The sequence below is a fragment of the Corvus kubaryi genome, unplaced genomic scaffold (assembly GCF_017639235.1).
Source record: "Corvus kubaryi isolate FWS band 111438036 unplaced genomic scaffold, C.kubaryi_AGA036_p1.0 37396, whole genome shotgun sequence".
Lineage (NCBI taxonomy): Eukaryota > Metazoa > Chordata > Aves > Passeriformes > Corvidae > Corvus > Corvus kubaryi.
In genome coordinates, this window is record NW_024581135.1 from 20,288,636 (window position 1) to 20,309,264 (window position 20,629).

Genomic DNA, 20,629 nt, shown 5'->3' on the forward strand with positions numbered 1-20,629 from the left:
GAGCAGGATGGTCCCCCTGTTATCCAGGAGGAAGCAGTCAGAGAACTGCTGAGCCATTTGGATGTTCATAAATCTATGGGACCAGATGGGATCCATCCCAGGGTGATGAGGGAGCTGGCAGATGAGCTTGCGAAGCCACTCTCCATTGTTTACCAACAGTCCTGGCTCACTGGTGACGTTCCAGATGACTGGAAGCTGGCCAACATGACACCCATTCACAAGAAGGGTAGGAAGGAGGATCCTGGAAATTATAGGCCAGTCAGCCTGACCTCGGTACCTGGCAAGGTAATGGAGCAGTTTATTTTGAGTGCCATTACACCGCACTTATAGGATGGCTGGGGGATCAGACCCAGCCAGCATGGGTTTAGGAGGGGTAGGTTGTGTTTGACCAACCTGATCTCCTTTTATGACCATGTGACTTGCCTGGTGGATGCGGGAAAGGCTGTGGATGTTATCTATTTGGAGTTCAGCAAGGCCTTTGACACTGTCTCCCACAGCACACTCCTGGAAAAGCTGGTAGCCCACGGCTTGGACAGGAGCACTCTTTGCTGGGTTAAGAACTGGCTGGATGGCCGGGCACAGAGAGTGGTGGAGAATGGTGCTGCATCCAGCTGGTGGCCAGTCACTGGTGGTGTCCCTCAGGGATCTGTGCTGGGGCCAGTTTTGTTTAATATTTTTATTGATGACATGGATGAGGGTATTGAGTCTTTCATTAGTAAATTTGCAGGTGACACTAACCTGGGAGCATGTGTTGATCTGTTGGAAGGTAGGAAGGCTCTGCAAAGAGACCTGGAACGGTTGGATAGATGGGCAGAGTCCAGTAAGATGAAGTTTAACAAGCCCAAGTACCAAGTCCTGCATTTTGGCCACAATAACATCCTGCAACGTTATAGGCTGGGGGCGGTGTGGCTGGACAGTACCCAGGCAGAAAGGACCCCGGGGGTGGTCGACAGCCGGCTGAACATGAGCCAGCAGTGTGCCCTGGTGCCCAAGAAGGCAAACGGCATCCTGGCCTGTATCAGGAATGGTGTGGCCAGCAGGACCAGGGAAGTCATTCTTCCCCTGTGCTTGGCGGCACTGGTGAGGTCACCCCTCGAGTGCTGTGTCCAGTTCTGGGCTCCTCAGTTCAGGAAGGACGTTGAGACACTTGAATGTGTCCAAAGGAGGGCAACAAGGCTGGTGAAGGACTTGGAACACAAGCCCTATGAGGAACAGCTGAGGGAGCTCGGGTTGTTTAGCCTGGAGAAAAGAAGACTCAGAGGTGACCTTATCACTCTCTACAACAACCTGAAAGGTGGTTGTTGTCAGGTGGGGGTTGGTCTCTTTTTCCAGGCAACAACTGACAGAACAAGAGGACACAGTCTTAAGCTGCACCAAGGGAAATTTAGGTTGGATGTTAGGAAAAAGTTTTTCACTGAAAGAGTGATAAAGTTCTGTAACTGTCTGCCCGGGGAGGTGGAGGAGTCACTGTCCCTGGATGTGTTTAAAAAAAGACTGGATGTGGCACTCAGTGTTTCGTTGAGGTGGTGTTAGGGCATGCGTTGAACTTGGTGATCTTGAAGGTCTCTTCCAACCTGGTGATTCTGTGTGTGATTCTGTGTGATTCTTTGTACTGCCTGAAAGCTGGCTTGATCTAATGACTGTCTTAGGAACATTTTGTTTTGTGGACCAAAGCAGCATACTTCCGGCATTTCTACTTCAACAAAATGACTTTTTATTTCCCACTTCACCACGACATCTCAATGACTGGTTCAGGACAGAGAAGCAAAAATGGGATCCCCAAAGTGCTAGTCCTTTATTTGTATTTGACAAATATAGCTGTTTAGAGGTCCAGGTGCAATTTCCCAGCCTAGAAACTTAAAAGATATGAAGGAATGGCTTCTCTTGATAAGATTTGCTTTGAGCATAATAAGAGTGCCCATCCTGCCTTTCTCTTTTCATTTGAGTACATACCCATTGGCAAGGCTGGAGAGTGGTAGGGAAGAAAGTAAGAAAGCACAAGCCAAATAAAAACTGAAAGCAGTTAAACTTTATAATCTTGCATTGACAATTCCAACTATTGTCCCACAGTTCCACAAGTTTGAAAAAACTACAAAATACTTTAATTATTAGAAAAACATCCTATAACTCACAGAAGCAAAATGTTTATGGATTGAAGGTCAATAAAGAGTTTCATTGCACAGGTAACAATGACTGGCCTATAACCAGCATAGCATTTTGGACAAAAACTGTACTATGTGCCCTATTTTATCTCAGCAAAAGCTCTTTCTAGGGTGAAGAATAAGTAAAAAATAATTTATTGGAAGAGTCTTGTTCCAAAGAGTAAAAGGATCATTCTGGTTTGTTTGTGCCATTCAAGCACTAATTACTTGAACTCCTTTGTCTGTATTACTCCTGGTAAGATAACTTCTACAGGGGTCTTTCTAAAGCTTCCACAACAGTCAGTTAAATTAGCTGCCAGAACAAAGCTGACTGGACAATCTCAGCAGTTTTGTTTGTTTACAAACTGAACAGCCATCAGGCTTCTGAAAAACTCATTGAAATGCTTTAAGGGGTACTGTAACTTATCTGGAATATCCAGATCTAAGGCTTAGATCTTAAATTACTTGTCCAGCATGGAAAAACAGAGATAAAGTTGTAGCTGATAAAAGAGACTCTAATCTTATTTTAAGTACAGAATACAAGCCAGTTACTGGTCACTGGAAACTAGAAACACTTCCTGTATTAAAAAAGTTACATGAGAAGCACAAAATAATGGCCTATGGTGACATGGTGTGTTGCTTAGATAGGCATTTATGTACACTTATGTTTAGGTTGCTGCTCTCAGAATATATGAATGGTATAGCAATGATGACAGCAGTTGCCGAGTACCACACGTCCAATACCAGCAGGAATCCACTGCTGCCTCTTCAAAATAATCTGTGAATATTTGTCTGTTTTGTAGGTCTTATTTTGCCTGTCTATTTTGTAGGTTCTTCCAGGTCTGAAGTCACAGTTATCCTGTGGGGTATGCCCAGCCACTGCCCTGGAGGGATGTCTGCTGAGATAAGGAGATTGAGCAATCTCCCAGCAGGACCCCCTCTGGGAAGGCAGCTACTCTTCAGTTAAGGTGAGAAGAAGACAACCCCAGAATCCTCTGGGAGACCCTATGCAGATCCTTTGTAGCCCATTGGCCTTTACCCTCTGACACTCATCCCCTGTATCCCTATAAAGCTAGCCCCCTGCCCCTGTGAGGGCAGAGAGCAGCTTGTCCCTGGCCTCCCCTTTGCTGGAGTACAGACCAACAATAAAGCTGCCTCATGTGGAACAGCTACACGAGCCTCTCATCTCTCTCCCTGGTCTGGCCTGGAGGCTGCCCTGCAGAGCTGAGCTGAAATCACGAGCTGACAATCACCAAAGAGCTGACAGCTTCTGCATGGGCCCTCCTAGCCAGCAGCTGAGGGAAGACACCGGGCCTCGGGAAGGCGATTCCTTTCGGGACCATCTCTCCGGACTGGTCACAGCTTCCTTGGTCAGAGCTACTGACCCCTCACCAGCTGTCATATTATCCTACATCTGACAATGCAGCAAACCAAAGAAAGAAGTGCATGTTAGATCATGTCCCAACAGAACTGCTAAGAGGGAACACACACTGATAGAGTTGGTAATGTATGGAAAAATACCATTGTCTCTAGGAGACAGAGGCTCTGGAAAAGAATAGAGATTATGAACTGCTGTAGAAGCTATCCACAGTAATGGTTAACAAAAGCAGGTGTTCACTGATCCAAGAGACTTGAAAGCCCCATACAGGATAGTTCATTTTTATGCCAGTGAAGTTTATTTTCCAAACAAATTATAAAGTGCGTCATTCAGCCCTCAGCAGTCAGCTGTATCATGTTGAGTTCCCACCCCCAGGTAAACATGAAATCCACTCGGACATCATAGCTGTGCTAAGGATTGCTTCTGATTCTGTACCAATCTGACATTTGCAGCAGGTGGGCAAGAAGAGGTGGAAGAACAGGAAACGTGGAGAAGTACAAGCCAGAGTTACTAATGGTGCTGCCTGAAATCTCTTCTGCTTTACAGATGTTCCATACAGAACATTTCACTTTGTCTAACAATTTATTTTGCACTTTGCTCTGGTTTGGTTTATTTAACAATCTCTAAGCTTTAGAATGTCTTCAATTCTATTTTTTTTTAAAAAATTGTTCATCGTTATTTGGTAAAACTAGGCTTCCTTTTCAGTTCAATAAAATTTTGTGTTTGCTCTTGTTATTTGCTGCTTTAACAGGGTAAACCAGTTTGAGCTATAGGAATTCATGAAAGTCTTCCAAGAGATATAGTTTTATGTTAAGTAAAATCTGCTTGAGTAGAAGATTCCTAAATGGGGCTGTTGGGATACTGGATGTAATCAAAGCTTGTTAAAATCAGTGGGAACTGGAAGCATTTTGCAATTGGGAAATTTAAGTTCATAGGAGGTAAACTAAAATAAGTATTTATGTCAGTTTTTAGGCTTTACAGAGACAAAAGCAATTTTATTAGACCACGCCATGTAACTGGAAAGAATGGACACATTTTGGGGCCTGTGAATCCTTTCTTATGGAATTTCATGTAAAAATTTTGAAATTCCCCGTATGGAACTAATATGTACCATGAAACTGATGCTTTGCAATCTGTAACATTTCAACATAAATATGAAGGTTTTACAATACTCTTTAAGGAAATACTAAGTTTTTTTAAAGACATCAAAGATTATAAGGTTGTTTAAAAGACAATGAAGAAAGGATTCTGGATGAGTAGAGGAAAAGATATTTTTACAGGTAAAAATATCCCCAATTTGATCAAGTAGAAACACTATTCTGTTTAACGCACATGATATTTTTTGTGCATAAGCAGGCAGATCTACAGCTTTATTATATGCTGGTTTGCACAGAAAACTTTCATTTAAGAATCAATAGAAAACTTAGTAAAATTTTAATGACCATAATATTGAGATGACCTGTGTGCCTCATAAGCTAATGACAACCTGGCACCCTTGCAAGTTTATGCACAAGTGCATTCATCAGATGATTCAAGGCTTAGATCTTCTGTTAGATGCTGTGACTCGTGAAATTTAACTATTTCAGTGTTCTAGTTACCATTGTGAGTAGAATGAGCAACCAGTTAAATCCTGAGGGCAGGTCACAACAAATCCATGCAAATTAAAGTTAAATATCTTTATACAAGTGATGTTCAAGTCAAGCTTTTCTTTAAAATGTCAGCATCTATTTTTAGGAGGTTAAAGAGAATAATGAAGAAATATATTTGCATCCCTCTCCAATCTGGCTTGGTCTTCCTGTGTCTATGTAGATATTTCCAACACTTTAGTCAGTATGGTGTTTGAATCGGCAGTATTCCGCTGGAACTATTTTAAGTTCCATAAAACTATTTCCTTTCACTTTCTAGGCCTCAATACAAGTGTGAGATACCAGAGAGCTCAAATGTTAGCCAGAGTAAATAGTATTTTTTTCACTCAATCAGTTAATGAACTTCTAATTCATATGTAATTCAACACTACATATATTTTAAAAATAAGCTAATCAAATACCAGAAAAGTAGTGTTGAATATATGTTTGGACATATCCTCCTACTACATCTGACAGGCTTCAGAGCCAGGTGAATGACACCAAAGCAAAAAGTAACTGCATTATTTGACCAAACTGGTCTAATTTACCATGTTATATTTTTGGCAGGTTGCCTATTGTCTCTTTTGCAATTCTCTTTTATTTCCCTCTGTTTTCCTCTCTAACTTCCCTGCAATGGGCCTTCCCATACCTATTGGAATTGTCTAAATTTTAACACATTCCGTTTCTTTGCTAGTGGATATTTGATACATTTGTGCTATTCAACAGAACGAAGTCCACATCCTCCTGCCTACTTAGGCCAGACTCCACATATGAAACTGGTTAGTATCTGTTCTATATTTGCAGCACTCAATTAAACCAGTGGGAAGGGGGAGATCATGATGGCAGGACTATGCTCCAGGTACAGTACATCAGTGTCTTTAAGCGCGCTCCTCCTTCTCTGCATTTTCTGTATGCGTTTCACCATAGCAGCGCTCCTGCGTTATCTCTAAGTGCTTATGGCTGTGGTGGCTTATCTTTATGTCGGGTCTGTGAACTCCCCAACCTCCACAAGAGCCTCTCGCACAAAGCCCGCGACCATCAGCTCCCTTCCTCGGCTGCCGGGGGGGGAGCGCTTTGGGGCTGCTACCATGGCAGGGGACAGGCTGCCACAGAAAATTCTTTCCTAAGGCGGAGTTCTGAATGCGACGGGACGCTCGGAGACCGCAGGGTGAGGGGCACGGAGTGCCGCCCCGCTCCCGCCCTGCTCCCGCCCCTGCTGCGCCCGTCCCGTCCCCGCCGGGCCCGAGCCCGCGCCCGAGCCCGACCCCGCCCGGCCGCCGGCTCGCCCCTCCTTCGCGGCGCTCGCTGCCGCGCACGGGGCTCGAAAGATGGAGGACTACGGGCGATTCTTGGCGCTGCTCGCCTCGACGCTGCTGGTTGGGTTCGTGTCGGTCATCCTCTCCCTCGTCTGGGTTTTCCACTACCGCGAGGGCTTGAGCTGGGACGGCAGCCAGGGGGAATTCAACTGGCACCCCGTCCTCGTCATCACGGGCTTCGTCTTCATCCAGGGCATCGGTGCGTCGGGGGCCCGGGTCGGCACGGAGCGGGTGGCGCGGGGCTGCGGGGGAGCCGGGGCTGCCTGGGGCCGGGGCGGCGGGGCGCGGGAGGCTCCGCGGCCGGTAGCGGGTGACAGCGGGAGCGCAGCAGTCGGTCCGCGGTTTAGGAAAGCCAGCACTCCGGGAAAAGGGACAAAGAGTTCCTTGTAATAAGCCAAAATTGCTACATATGGGGTTTGGGTTTTTTCGGGGTTTTTTCTGCAAGCACTTGTTTATTCTGGCCTGGGGATTGCCGTGGATTTTGAGTAAGGCTTGCGAGGTGTGTTTTTCCTACGCAGCTGGAATTTATGCAAGTTGAAAATCGAAATGCCAGAAATGCTGCCCTAGGAAAGTTTTTCTTTTGGCTCTCTTCCATGTCCCAAGAGGAGAAAGGAAATTCAGTACCACAGAAGCCTGATCCAGGAACGGGGTTTTTGCCAGAGAAAATGTAGCACCATAAGCACTATTAAAATGCAGTTCTTCAGCCTAGACTTAGCATTAATTGTTTTGTAAAGTATATCTCTTAAATTAATCATTTGTTCTGTTGTTTAAGTAACATAATAACATACAAATACTAAGATACAGGGTTGCTTCTTTTTATTTCCTTTTTTTTTTAAAGTGATTTTTTTTAAGAGTGTATGAACTTTGGATTCCACAGAATTCAGCTGTGGACTAACATTTTCCCATTACACTTCCAACCAGTCAAAAGGCTGGAAGATGCCGAAGGCTGTCTAGTTCTGGCTATGAAGGGAATGTTGTGATTTGAACATACACTGTAAGATTTTGTTTACCAGTGGGAGTGGGGCTGTTCTCAGCCTTCTTGTAGCTTCAAGCTGCAAACTACTATTGAGCAATAAACCACATTTTGAAGTTGTTTTACATAATATTGCTCAATAGGAAGTGTAATTCCATGCTATAAATAAGCAATGAAAACCACCTGTTGACTTCACTAAGATCAATACTATTTAATGTGCTCAACATATTGGTTTTTTATACACACATAGAACTTACAAAGAAAATAGGGAGAGGTTTTCTGCAGCTTTTTCCTATGTATTTTCTTTTTTTTTTTTCCTCTGAAACTCAGTTTTTTACCTGTGTCATAGAGAAAGGAGGTTGCCTCAAGCCCTGTATAGGTAAGGACATAAGTAAAGTAAATGGAAGTTTACCATCGCTAAGAAACCACACATATACAAGGAATTCACTAAAAAGAGAGCATCATTTAGGCAGGAAATCCTATTACATAATAGAAAAAGCACAGTTGGAGACTGAATGAGCATTGTAGTAAATCAGATGAAATATCAACAGATAAGATACCACTGTGAACCTGATTCAAATTTGGCTGACAGAAGTCTGCCACTGAATTCAAAGCAAATTGGATGAGACTGGGAAATCAGATATCTCTTTGGACACATACAAGAAAAATCAGTCTTTAAGTAGTTGAAAGTAGAAAGGTGTACCTAAAAAAGCTTGGTTAAATTTTTGTAGAGGACTTTAAATAATAACTAAACCAGTTGTTTCTTGAGTTTATTAGCCTATACAAAGGATGGAAATGTTGTGTTGTTGGTCTGTAGGGAGTAGAAGGGATGACTATAATACAATGAGCATACTGGGAAGTAGATGTGCCCCAATAAAAGTGTGGTATATATCTTGTCAATCAAATGGCAAAGCTGTAGGCATGTTAATATTAATACTTATTATTTGTGGATCAGCATCTATTGGTAAATTATACCTGACAAAACACTGTCAGTGCACAGTAATTGTCCTCGAGATTTCCTATACTTAAGGCAGGAAAAACATAGGCAATAAAACTCTGTGTGTATATTAGTACAGCAGCATTTTGGAAAATAGTAAGAAAAAAACATGGGGAAAAAGTGAGTTTTAAGAAGAGCTTGAAGGAATAGTAGTGTGATAAAATGTGTTAAATAAGTAAATGAGGAAATCTGTCTTATTTACACGTGCAAATGTTGCAGTGTCTGTAGACTCAGGGCATGATTCAAAGGTGTATTTTCATCATGGTTTGTGTTTGACCTGCAAATGATAATGTTTGGTTCTCTCTCAAAGGACTAATTAAGAAACCCATCAAGATATAATGTGGTATAAATTATTTTTAAGAATTTCCAATTACTCACCTAATAAAAGAACATTTTTTTTTCTACAGAGATGTAAAAATCTCTGTTGCAGACTGAGGAGCAGCATGGTGGCTTTTGGGGTTGTGGAAGATTGAATAAAGAGTGAGTCAGAACAAGCAGGGTGGGGTAGTCTTTGTCTCCCACCCTCAGATCAGACTTCTACTGCTTAGAAGTCATATGTAAGTTCTATACAATAAAGTTGTAAGTTGACTATAAATCTTGGAAGGTGCTTGGAAAATTAATATTCCTCTCATATATGATTCATAAATATCCTATAAACTGTATTTTAAACAGGCTTAAAACATGAAGCTGTAGTCTAACAGCAGCAGTATATCAATAAAGGAATATGACATGCATGTTAACTAAGAGAGATTACACAGAAAAGAGAAGAAAAAATCCAGGTCAGCCACATCACCATGTGGTGTTACAGAATCAATTAAATTTCATTTGTTTGGATTAAATTATCTAAGTGGGTGAGACAGTCTAACAGCTCACCATGTCTGAAATACTTCAAATACTTCTACTTTTTTCCTCTACTTCTCCTTTCAGCTTTCTTCTTGACTCAGACTTCACCTTCCTACCCATTTGTTTGTGCCAGCTCCGGCCACTGTCAGATGCATAAACTGAATTAACTCAACTAGCAGAAAATTATCAAATACACCCCCACACCCACCCCAAGTACCTTTCTTTCTCAAATAGAAAGCTGAATCGCTTGCACAAAGGGTCTCTGAACCACCACAGATGGGAGAAGGGAGATGATGGACAATGTGCAAGAGCAAAGAGAAGGAGTGCAAATCTATTTTAAAGTAAGCATAGTCTTTCATCTTGAAATAACAGATAAAGCTTTCTCTGAGTTATCTGACATGCGATTACTTTTGCTTCAAACATAAAATATTTCTTCAAAGGAAAAACAGATAAATGCTGGAGTTCCTAACATCCAAGGAGCTGCAGAATTCTCAAGAACTGGAAGGATAAATTACTGGTGACCTGTAAGGGTCTCATCACAGGCAACTTTTGAAGACGCCACTCTCTTGATGAGCTTAATTGAGTCCCTTTGAAATCATAAATCAGCATTTCTCCATTCTGGTGTTGAAGTTATTTCCAAAGAACCTTGTGGGCATTCAGAACTTCCCAGAAGTAAACAACAGGATCAGCCAAGAAGGGACAGAAGAGGAAAACAGGAGGAGGGAAGAGGAACGTTCCTTTCTGACAGCTGTGAGGTGCTGTGCAGTGCAGCCCCAGTGCACTCACAGAGCCATTCTGTGTACCTTCTAAGGTGGAAGGCATCTCGTAAGCAATCCATCACTTCCCTACAACATGTGAAGCGCATGCCAGAAATACTAGGAAGCTAACTCTAGAATTTTGCCCTGTACATTTGTTAAAGGACAGATGTCCCATGCCATATAAAGATATTGCAAGAAAACTGTGCCTTATGTGATGTGTTTTAAAATCATAGTTCAAAACCGGAGTAAGATCTGAGTCAAAAAGCTCAGTCTAGGGTGCCTAGGCTGTGAAATCTCTTAACAGTACTAGAGACGCTCTACCTTGATAAAATTCTTCACAAGGCTGCTTTACCATGTCACCACTAAACATTCTAACTGGGTATGTGCTTTTAACCCGGGCTGTTTTAGTCTTGACAAGAAATTAAACATCACATCTGAGTAAGTTTTTAAGAGTTTGTACCACTGAAAGGTGAATCTTCCTTCTCTCCCCTTTGTTCCCCAGATTGTCTTCTTTCTTCCTGCAGGTCAGAAAAGCACCAGTTATGAGAAAGGCAGGGAGAAGCACACAGAAGTGGTGATAGGGAAATGGAACTGTCTTTTCACAGTAATAATTCTGCTGAAGTTGCAAGGTGTAACTTCACACAAAAAAGAAAGAGGATTAAACCAAACTGTAACATCATGCATATGTCCTGGGCTGTGGCATGTAACATGGTAATGGATGGTATTAACAACTGGCCAAACCATTAGTCTGTTATTCTTTGGTTTCCGATTGTAATGTTTATGGGAAGCAGTTTAGAAAGTTCAAGGCCCAGAGATCTGAGACTGTGGACAAGTGACTAAGGATTTTGATAGTGATTTTGGAAGTTACATCAGCTAGATGACAAGAAGAAAACCCTTGACCCTCTGAGATCAAAGACTGAAAACTGAGACCAGGACCTATGCTCATCAAGTTTTCTTCATACAGAGTCCAGTACTCTGCTGTACTTTGAATAAATTATTGACAATACTGTGGGACATATGGTAGGGAAGATTTACTGGAATATCCTCATGGGACGTTGTGGCCTGTTTGGGGCCTTTTGATACATCTGCTTTACAAAATCAGGAGTCATTATCATTAGTACCAAGTTGATTAATAATAGTCTCATGCAGGATATTACTGGCAGACAGCTGAACATGAGCCGGTGTGTGCCCAGGTGGCCAAGACCAACAAAATCTTGGCCTGTATCAGAAATAGTGTGGCCAGCAGGACCAGGGAAGTCATTCTTCCCCCGTACTTGGTACTGGTGAGGCTGCACTTCAAATCTTGTGTCCAGTTCTCGGTCCTTCAGTACAAGATAGACACTGAGGTGCTGGAGTGTGTCCAGAGAAGGGAAACGAAGCTGGTGAAGGGCGTGGAGCACAAGTCCTGTGAGGAGCAGCTGGGAGAGCTGGAGTTGTTTAGATGGGAGAAAAGGAGGCTCAGGGGGCCCTTATCATTCTCTACAACTGCCTGAAAGGAGGTTGTAGCAAGTGGCGATTGATCTCATCTCCCAAGTAACAAGTGATAGAACAAGAGGAAATGGCCTCCAGTTGCACCAGGGGAGGTTAAGATTGGATACTTGCAAAAATTTCTTCACTGAAACGGTGGTCAGGCATTGAAACAGAAAAGTGATGGAATCACCGTCCCTGGAAGTGTTCAAAAAACATGTAAATGTGGTGCTCAGGACACGGTTTAGTGTGGACGTGGCAGTGATAGGTTAATGGTCAAACTCGATTATCTGAGAGGTATTTTCTAACCTCAGTGATTCTAGGATTCTGTGATTCCAACATTATCACGTAATGTCACTTTGGGGAACTGTTGGAGGTGATAAGCTTGGTGTGCTGAATCATATTTATGTAATAGATTGCTTTAAGACAGTCAAACCATTTTAAAAACAAGGTTTCTATCTTCCTGATTTTGTAGGATTTACTACTGTTGCTTTTTATAGTAGAAAGGCAAGAACAACCGAAGTGCTGTACATATTTAAATATTCTAAGGAACGCCTTCATTCCAGTATTATATTTTCACACAGTATGTAAGAGCATACATTGATTTAAAATCTGATCATAGTATGGAAATCTGACTTGTAAACTGTTTTCTTTGTGAATTACTTAGTGTAGTACTGTATTTATTGAAATGCATCCAAGTTTAAAAAAAGTGTGAACAGAACTTGGAAAGAATTTGTAATTTATTACTACTATTCATCAGAACATGCAGAGAGAATATTTTATTTATTTTCCATAATCGATGCTTTTTGCCTAAAATGCAAGGGTTACGGAGAAGTAATGAATAAGGCGCATGATAATCAATTAAGTAAATTTCTAATTTTTGCATTTATCAGATAATACTTTTCTATTTCTTAATGGTTGGAACAGGTTTTTTTAAAAAAAAACCTATATAAATTATTATTCCTTTGTTTTATTATACCTAATTATATATAAAAATTTTCACTGTAATTTCATAAGCAGAAGCCTTAAATTAGGATGTGATGAATCACTGAGTGGAGCTCAGACTTTTTGCTTGGGCAAGACATTATAGATGGGGGCATTAGTCTTTATTGGTTAAATTATCAGTTGTCCTCATAAATATTTGTCCCCTGTTATCTGAATATACTTATGTGCTGTCACACATTCAGAATTACTACCTAGTTTGTAATCAGATGTACCTGGAGCTTCAGTGATCTAATCTGGTCTGTTTGTGTCCCCTGTGGAAAGCACCTGGGTCATATGACAGACAGGGGACAGTTGTGGCAGGATAGGGGCAGTGAGGATCTTGGAGAAAACTTGGCAAGAAGCAGCTCTAGGTTAAGTTATTCTTATGGACCATCCGCAGTTAGATCAATGGATATTATTGTTTTGTTCAGACTGGACAAAATACTGTCTGCTAGAGTTATTAATTCAAGTATAGGCAAAACTTCCCTACATTCATCTAACAGTGGTGGAAGACTTGTATTTGTCAAATGCTTTTGTCTCTTAAGTGTCAGATTATGATTCCCTTATGCTGAAGAGCATTTTCCCATTCAAAGTACTCCTATTGATATCAATGCAATAGACAGTCATATAAGTATCTATGCAATTAGAGAATAGCATTATCCAAAGTTGGCAAAGACAATAAATATTATAAAATAATTCTACACACTTTCTCAACAAATTATCTTCTCAACGTAAGAATCAGGCTATATTGCTCCAATCTGACTAGTAGCAGAAAAATCAAAATCCTATGCCAAATCCCTGTTAGATCAATTTAATGACTGAGGAAAATATGATATCAAGTTGTTTACTGGTTTGTTTTGGTTTTTTTTTTTTGAAACACACTTAAGTTTCTGGGAGTGTTTTTTAATCAGGAAAAAATCCCTTAAAAGCTATATTTAAGCCTCAGTTGTATATTTAGAATATGCTATGCTATGTGTATGAGAAAAAGCCTTTCAATAGACATTTTGAGAAGATTAAAGGTTGGATTTTACTGTAATTTACAATGTAACTATGTGAATTATGCATAATTATTAACATCTGAGAGAAGTTACCCTATAAGGCATAAAATTTTGTTTCTCTTCTTTCTTCAGCTATTATTGTGTACAGATTGCCCTGGACCTGGAAGTGCAGCAAACTCTTAATGAAGTTCATACATGCTGGATTAAATACCATAGCTATGATTCTTGCAATTGTTTCTATGGTAGCCGTGTTTGAATTCCACAATGCCAAGAACATTCCTAACATGTACAGTCTGCACAGCTGGATTGGGCTGACTGCTGTTATATTTTATTCTCTCCAGGTCAGAATCTAACTGTATTTATAAACAGGTTGTAAATTTGAAGGAGGTTTTGAGTAATTCAGGCACAATAGGCTCTCACAAGTACATTGTAACTACTGGGATAGCCATTTTACACTCTGATTTGGCAAATTAGCATGTAAACGTACAAATACTGGATCACTGACTCTGAAGAAAAATGCATTTTTAAGCATATTTTATTTATTTGCTGGGATAACGGCCATTAATTTACAATACAGTTACACAGTAGTGTGATTCTAAGCTCTATTAACTCCTGAATTTACAGCAAGTTATTTGGTTTGTTGGCAGCATATTTAAATATAGTTAGAGCATTTATTAAGGAAGTCTTCAATGAAGCAACAGCTTTTCTTTTTTTTTTTTTCTTTTTCCAGCTATCATAAATTTAAGTAGTCACTTCTTGGCCTCAAGACTTTTGTTAATCAGCAGAACAAGTGCATCAGGGAACAGTAGAGATGTAAAGGATCTGACACATCTGAATGAGCTACTACTGGCTAACCAGTTTTCCTGAATCAGCAAAACTCTGATAGATGTTCCAGGGCATGCTTTAAACTGCTCCTCTTGGCAGAGAATTAGCATTATTGTAATGTAAAATGAGCTAACTTAGTACGTTTTGCATTTGGCAAAGAAGAGCAACCATGCCCTGAAATTTACAGAACACATACAGATGCTTCTGTGTATACATTCTGAACTCCCTAAATTGTGTTATTACACTATGGAAATTTATTTTGTTACTTCAAATATTTTTTTTCCAAAACACTAAAAAAGACTTAATTATCTATGATCAAGCACAGAAAATCCTCAGCTAAGGGATTTGGGTTCTGGACTTCATCCTTCACTGCTCAGGCTAGGAGGTACAGGAAATAATGTTGAAATAGTGTTTCTAACACTTGGAAAAAAAGAAAGCATATTGCAGCATTGTTGAGTATATTCTCTATAGCTGAGCAAATTAATAAGAACGAATATGAATTAATAAGAAAGAACAATGTTAAGATATTCTTTGTCCTAGTAATGCAGCTATTTCAAGGAAGTCTGTGCTGCCACTACACTGAGTATCAGTATCTTTTCTAATGGTTAAATGAAGAATTGCAAGTAAGATCTTAGTTCTACTTTTCATTTTGCTACTATAAACATGACCAATGGCACTTAATGCCTTGCCTGTCACATCAAAAGATCCTTGGTGTTCCTTCCTCCAGTCTGGGATGTAGTTCTCCAGTCAGACTGATGTTTGTTAAGTGACTGAGCACTACTAAAAATAATCATAAACTAGTATCTTCGTTAATAGAGAAGATGTTTGGCACTTACCAGAAGTGGCATGTCAGTCCTACGCTCACATAATACTCTGCCTACAGGAACAATATTGTAACTATACTGTATTTAAGTCAAATGTAGGTTAATACAGTATAGCACACTGACATAAATTTAAGAATAGGGCAAAAATGTAAAATGAGACTGTCTCTTGGAAAACGATGTCTCTGGAAAGAAGTACTCAAAAATTACATGAAGCTCCAAATGAGTTCTCACAATGCTGTGACAGCAGGAAAAAGATGGCATTAGTGAAACTAATATGAAGTATTATGGAATAATTTTTTTTAAATATAAACGAATTATCAGAAAAATTAAAAGCAACAAACCCAAAGAAACTCTGGAAAAGTAATTTGAGAGCTGGAAAAGCTATCTTCCAGTGCAATACTTAAAAAACTCCAACCGTTCAGCAGATCTAAGATTAAGAGACTATTTGATTATGGTGTACTAAAAAGCTTCCCAGGTAGAAAATACCAGGGTCTCTAATACATCATGGAAAGACAAAACAAGGACTAAGACTGGAAGTTAAAGCAAGATGAATACAAACTCATGCCCTGTGTCTAATTTAGCAGCAGGGGCAAGTAACAGTAGAACAAACTAAAGACAGGATGCAACCTCAATATGACTGGGCAAGCCTGTGACTGCAACCATGGGACATGATGGGTTATTTTCCATCACAAAATTAGTGCTAATGGGAGGACTAATGTCCCCTGAATAACTTGATGCCACCCATACATGTCTTCACTCTGTAAATGCCATGTGATTGATATCTTGAGAGACCATTCTCCTTCTAAAGATAGGCACTTGAATTTAACTGAAATTGTTACAAGGTAAAATTATTTAATCCATTTAAGTCAGAAGGTTAGACTGCCTTCTGATGTTCCTTTATGTGCAAATCTGTAACAGGAGCAGAGAACAGGACTTGAAGAGACTGTAAAAGTGCAGCTCCTCACACCTTTACTATACTAGCGAATTAGTGACACTGAAAACTTAGTTTGGCTGGAGTTTTAGCATTATCAGTAAGTTTGGACACTGATATTAAGTAGGATGATTTATAAAATATTGAATGTCTGCTTCCCAAGTGCTAATCCAGAATTTTGTTTTGGTTTTGACAGGAAACACATTCAAAAATAGAAATGCCAATTCTTTTCAAATTTTTACCTGAATATATCTCAGAATGGAATTTTTATGATTATTTTTATTCTGCTTGAGAAGTGCAGTTTGTTTTCCATCTAGCTTTAACTATAAATCTGTTTTGGTTTTAGCTTCTCTTGGGTTTCGCTGTGTTTCTGCTCCCTTTTGCTCCAGTTCACCTTCGAGTAGTTCTCATGCCAATACATATTTATTCGGGTCTTACCATCTTTGCAACCGTGATTGCAACAGCTCTCATGGGAATCACAGAAAAGCTTATATTTTCATTGTAAGTATTTGTTTCCACTTGTTTATTAAGGTTATTCATTGTAAACTATACTTCCATTTGCCCAGAATAATAAGCATCCAGTGTTGGGACACTGTTTTGTTTGTATTAAAATGACCTACCTAGTAGGAGACTGCTGCTTTTAGACCAGGATTGTTTTTAAAACAATCTTTTCTGACCTTTTCTTTCTTTTTCCCTTTCAAAGGAAAAATCCTGCATACAGTGCATCCCCACCAGAAGCAACTTTGGTCAACTGTCTTGGTCTTTTGCTTGTCATATTTGGTTCACTTGTTTTATGGATGGCAAGCAGGCCCCATTGGAAGCGCCCCCCAGCAGAGAATGCTAAAATTCTGAGGCTCAATGCAGCGACTCCTGAAGGCACACAAGTGGAATCCACAATGACAAACAGTAGTAATGCAGATAAATCTGATCTGAGGATCAATACTGAAGCAGCCAGAAAACAAAACATCAATTTTGATGAAGCAGGACAAAGATCAACTATGTAAGAAAATACACAGAATAAAAGTACTATTATACTGCCAAATTTCCCCTGGTAAGGGTCCTTCTAATTTAGTGACATTGATATCTAAGTAGGTTGGGGGTTCATTTTTAGTATGGCTTGCTGAAAAATACTCAAGTTTTCTGCATAGGGATTTAAATTCCTGTAAGTCCCAAACATATATTGGTCCATGCCTAGTCCTCATTTAAAAAACAAGAGCATGAATGACATCACATAATGGGAAAATCACATAATCGGAAACTGTTTTCCATCTCACTTCTTAATTTAATGCTTGTATCTCTAATAGTCATGAAAAATTTAACAAGATTCAAACTAGATTTTGCTCTTGAGTGATTTTTAAGGTTATGAATCAGACATGAAGTATACCAAACAGAATAATTTAGTTTGTCACACATGAATTTCCTGGTAGTTTTCACTTTTTTAAAGCTCTGATTTCTCTAGTTGATTAACCCCCTCACCAGCTGCTATGTTCTATGAGATTTGAGGTCATTCAGCACTTTACAGAGTTGCTCCATAAAATGTTTATTCTAAAATTTTTAATTAAAAAATAAGGAAATTAAATGTTTGCTTGATATCTTCATAAAATGTTATGTTTCCCTTAGAAACTTCTGGGGTTTTTTGGTTTTATTTTTTTAAAATCAGAATGTATTTGTTGACTTTTTAACAAATTCTACCAAATATATTGTATGCAGACAACATTTGGCTTTGAATTATGTGCAATTATTACTGAAATCTAAGGAAATTTAAAGACATCCAAATGCAGAATTTGTCTTATTTGAAAAGCTATAGAAACACACTTAGAAAAAATTAACACTTAGTTTAAGTCTTCCTTTTATCCCAGAGGCAGCATTTTACTACCTTTATTTGATTGCACCGTTCTGTTGATTTGTGGTACTAGACTACAAATTAGGAGGTTAGAAACCAGAAAAATCTCCTATCAGTCTCACAGAAAAAAAAATAAGCTTGAAGTGAGAAATGCTTTCTCTAAGACACAGGTGAGCTTTGCTGTTTTAATAAAATGCTACCTGTTAACTGAAAGCCAGTTTGGGTATCTTCACACCTGACATCAAAAGCATTATTTTCATACGCATGAAGACATGCTTTAGTCTATAAGCAATCTATATAAACTCGATGACTTTTTAATTTGAAATTACAGTGTTAAATAATGCCATTTTCTCTAAGTAACAGAGAGTCCCTACTGGCACTTTACTTTTATAGCTCTTTCTAATAATTAAAGTATTAATGTATTATGCTCATTCATTAATTTCACAGATACAAACAATATTTATACTTCTACTACTATAGAAGAATAATTTTAGTAGATTATTTGGACTGCACATGTCCAAAACGATGAACCATTCTATTATAATCTCTTGTAAAAGCTTCAGAGCCCACTAGAAATCTAAATTTACCACTGTTCATGTTGGAATATACATAGTTTCAGACAGCATGTAATTCCTATTTTTTAAATACTACATAAATTTTTATCTTCTTCAGCTTTTAAAAACATTTTAATACATTACCCTTCAACAAATACACCATTTTTGTAGTTCACAAACTATTTTGGACAAGAGTTACTCTTAAGTCTTCTCTGACAAGAAGCACCTCAGTTCCTGTGATTTGATTTGTAATAATATTTTATTATTTGGTGAATTCAGTACAGAAAGCTAGCATAGTAAAATACTTCAAAAACTTTTCTGCTGTACCATTCGGGACTCCAGGACTACATCCCAGAGTTCTATGTTTTCACTTGTTGAGGATGACTGGGACCAACCTCACATTGGTATATTTTTTCACTGTAGAAAATATCTACGTTTAATGTACAATTCAGGTATGACAGAAGGAATACTAAACTAAACTACTAAACTATTGTGTGAGCATTCCTCCAGTCCCACTATATGCAGTGAATCAAACAGTGAAGCCTGACAGGGGAAGTGAATAAATGAGCTCACTTGTAGTAATTTACTATGCAGCTTTCTATACTGCACTCACACAGGCCAACAGCATTTGAAATTGTTATGCACTGGCCTGTTACTCTGTCTCATCCACCTAAGAAAATGAGCTCCCTCAATTCTTGCATAGTACTAGGTCACATAATAAAAGCACGTGTTTGTATGGAAGGTAGTCAGTTGCCTAGGGATTGTTCTGGAAGAAACTAACTGTACAGTGTACTGGAAAAGAACACAAAATCTATGACTTCTTTTGTTACAGCACTGAGTTGAACGTATTGAAATGAACAGCTTCTAGGTGACTGGTTCTATATACTGTTAAAGTTAAGCTATAATAACCAGTATGCCCTCTGTTTTCCATTGTATTCCATGTACTGTTCAAGGGGAATGATACTTGAAAAAAGAATGATGGCATTTCTTTACTTCTCTATTCTCAAAATCAAGGATTAGCAACCTTTTGAGGGGAGCCTCACAGAACATAATTTTGTTTTTAAACTTAGAGGTTAAACATGATGGTAGAAACTCAGTGGAAGCTGGAAGATTCCATTTGGGGAATTTATAATCAGTGATATCTCATGTGCATGAACGATGGGATTCTGGCTGCTGGTCTTTGGAAGGTCCCCATGAGATGCAGTAGCTGTGCGCTCCTGAACCTTGATCAGTCTTGGTGAGTGCAATTTAAAACTGACAAAACATACTGTAGACTTTTGGCTTAATTCTAAACTGACTAGAAAGACCTCTAAGTATCCTTGCAAAAAATGAGGTTAGTTCAAGTGCTAAATAAAAATACATAAGTATTTGGAGAGTAATAGTCCTAAACCTACTTCTCAAAGTGGCCTTCCGTTAACTTTCCTTTCATGCAAATTTTCTTACCTGTATTTATGAGTAACATAAATACGATAGTAACATAGGAAATAAAAAAGTGTATTTTCAAAGATACAAATGGGAGGTAGAACTCTAGCTTTTTCATCAGTATTTTTCTGCATGTTTGGAAATCATCTACGTGGTCGTTTTTACAGGAACATGATTGTAGAACTTACATTCCAGGTTTGGATTCTTACAGAAAAACAGGAAGTTACAAAACCTAACATTGAATCTGCTATCTTTTTAAGAGGCCTGGGAAAAAAAATACTATCTTTACATGCTGTCATGCAGTACTATGCACAGAAGCAGAAGACTTTTTTTTCCAACATTAATGAAACTGAGAAATGATGGTGCAAATTTGGTTTTAAAATTGAATGTAATTACATGTGTACTTCTTACTACATGTAACCAAGAATATTGCATATGATATTGTAAATATGAATTACTTGTTTACATGGATATTTTATTGAGTGACTAAAAGATATTGCCAAGTATTTTCTATTTCAGAAGTCTCTTTCTTTCGCTTTTATTTCAGAAAATTCCTTCCTCTGTTTCTAACTGTTCAAAAGAATTTTAAAAATTATTTTATTATCCAAGGTACTTATTAGTAGATGAGAGAAAATATTTAATTACAATGTCTGTTTTCCTTATTCTTTTTTTATATGTTAATAAAAATGATTTTTTGAGCTTATGATACTACTGAGTACAGATTTTTCTTATGGTACTAAAATATAACTT

General features: G+C 38.9%; 1 protein-coding gene across 1 annotated transcript; it reads left to right on the top strand.

The window, feature by feature from the left end:
- Positions 1 to 6,407: 6,407 nt before the first annotated feature.
- On the top strand, positions 6,408 to 20,382 carry LOC121670440 (plasma membrane ascorbate-dependent reductase CYBRD1). Its single transcript, XM_042040643.1, has 4 exons — positions 6,408 to 6,659; positions 13,613 to 13,821; positions 16,407 to 16,561; positions 16,764 to 20,382. Exons 1-4 carry the CDS (start codon positions 6,473 to 6,475, stop codon positions 17,062 to 17,064), a joined length of 852 nt encoding a protein of 283 aa, XP_041896577.1. The 5' UTR covers positions 6,408 to 6,472; the 3' UTR covers positions 17,065 to 20,382.
- The last annotated feature ends 247 nt before the right edge of the window (positions 20,383 to 20,629 follow it).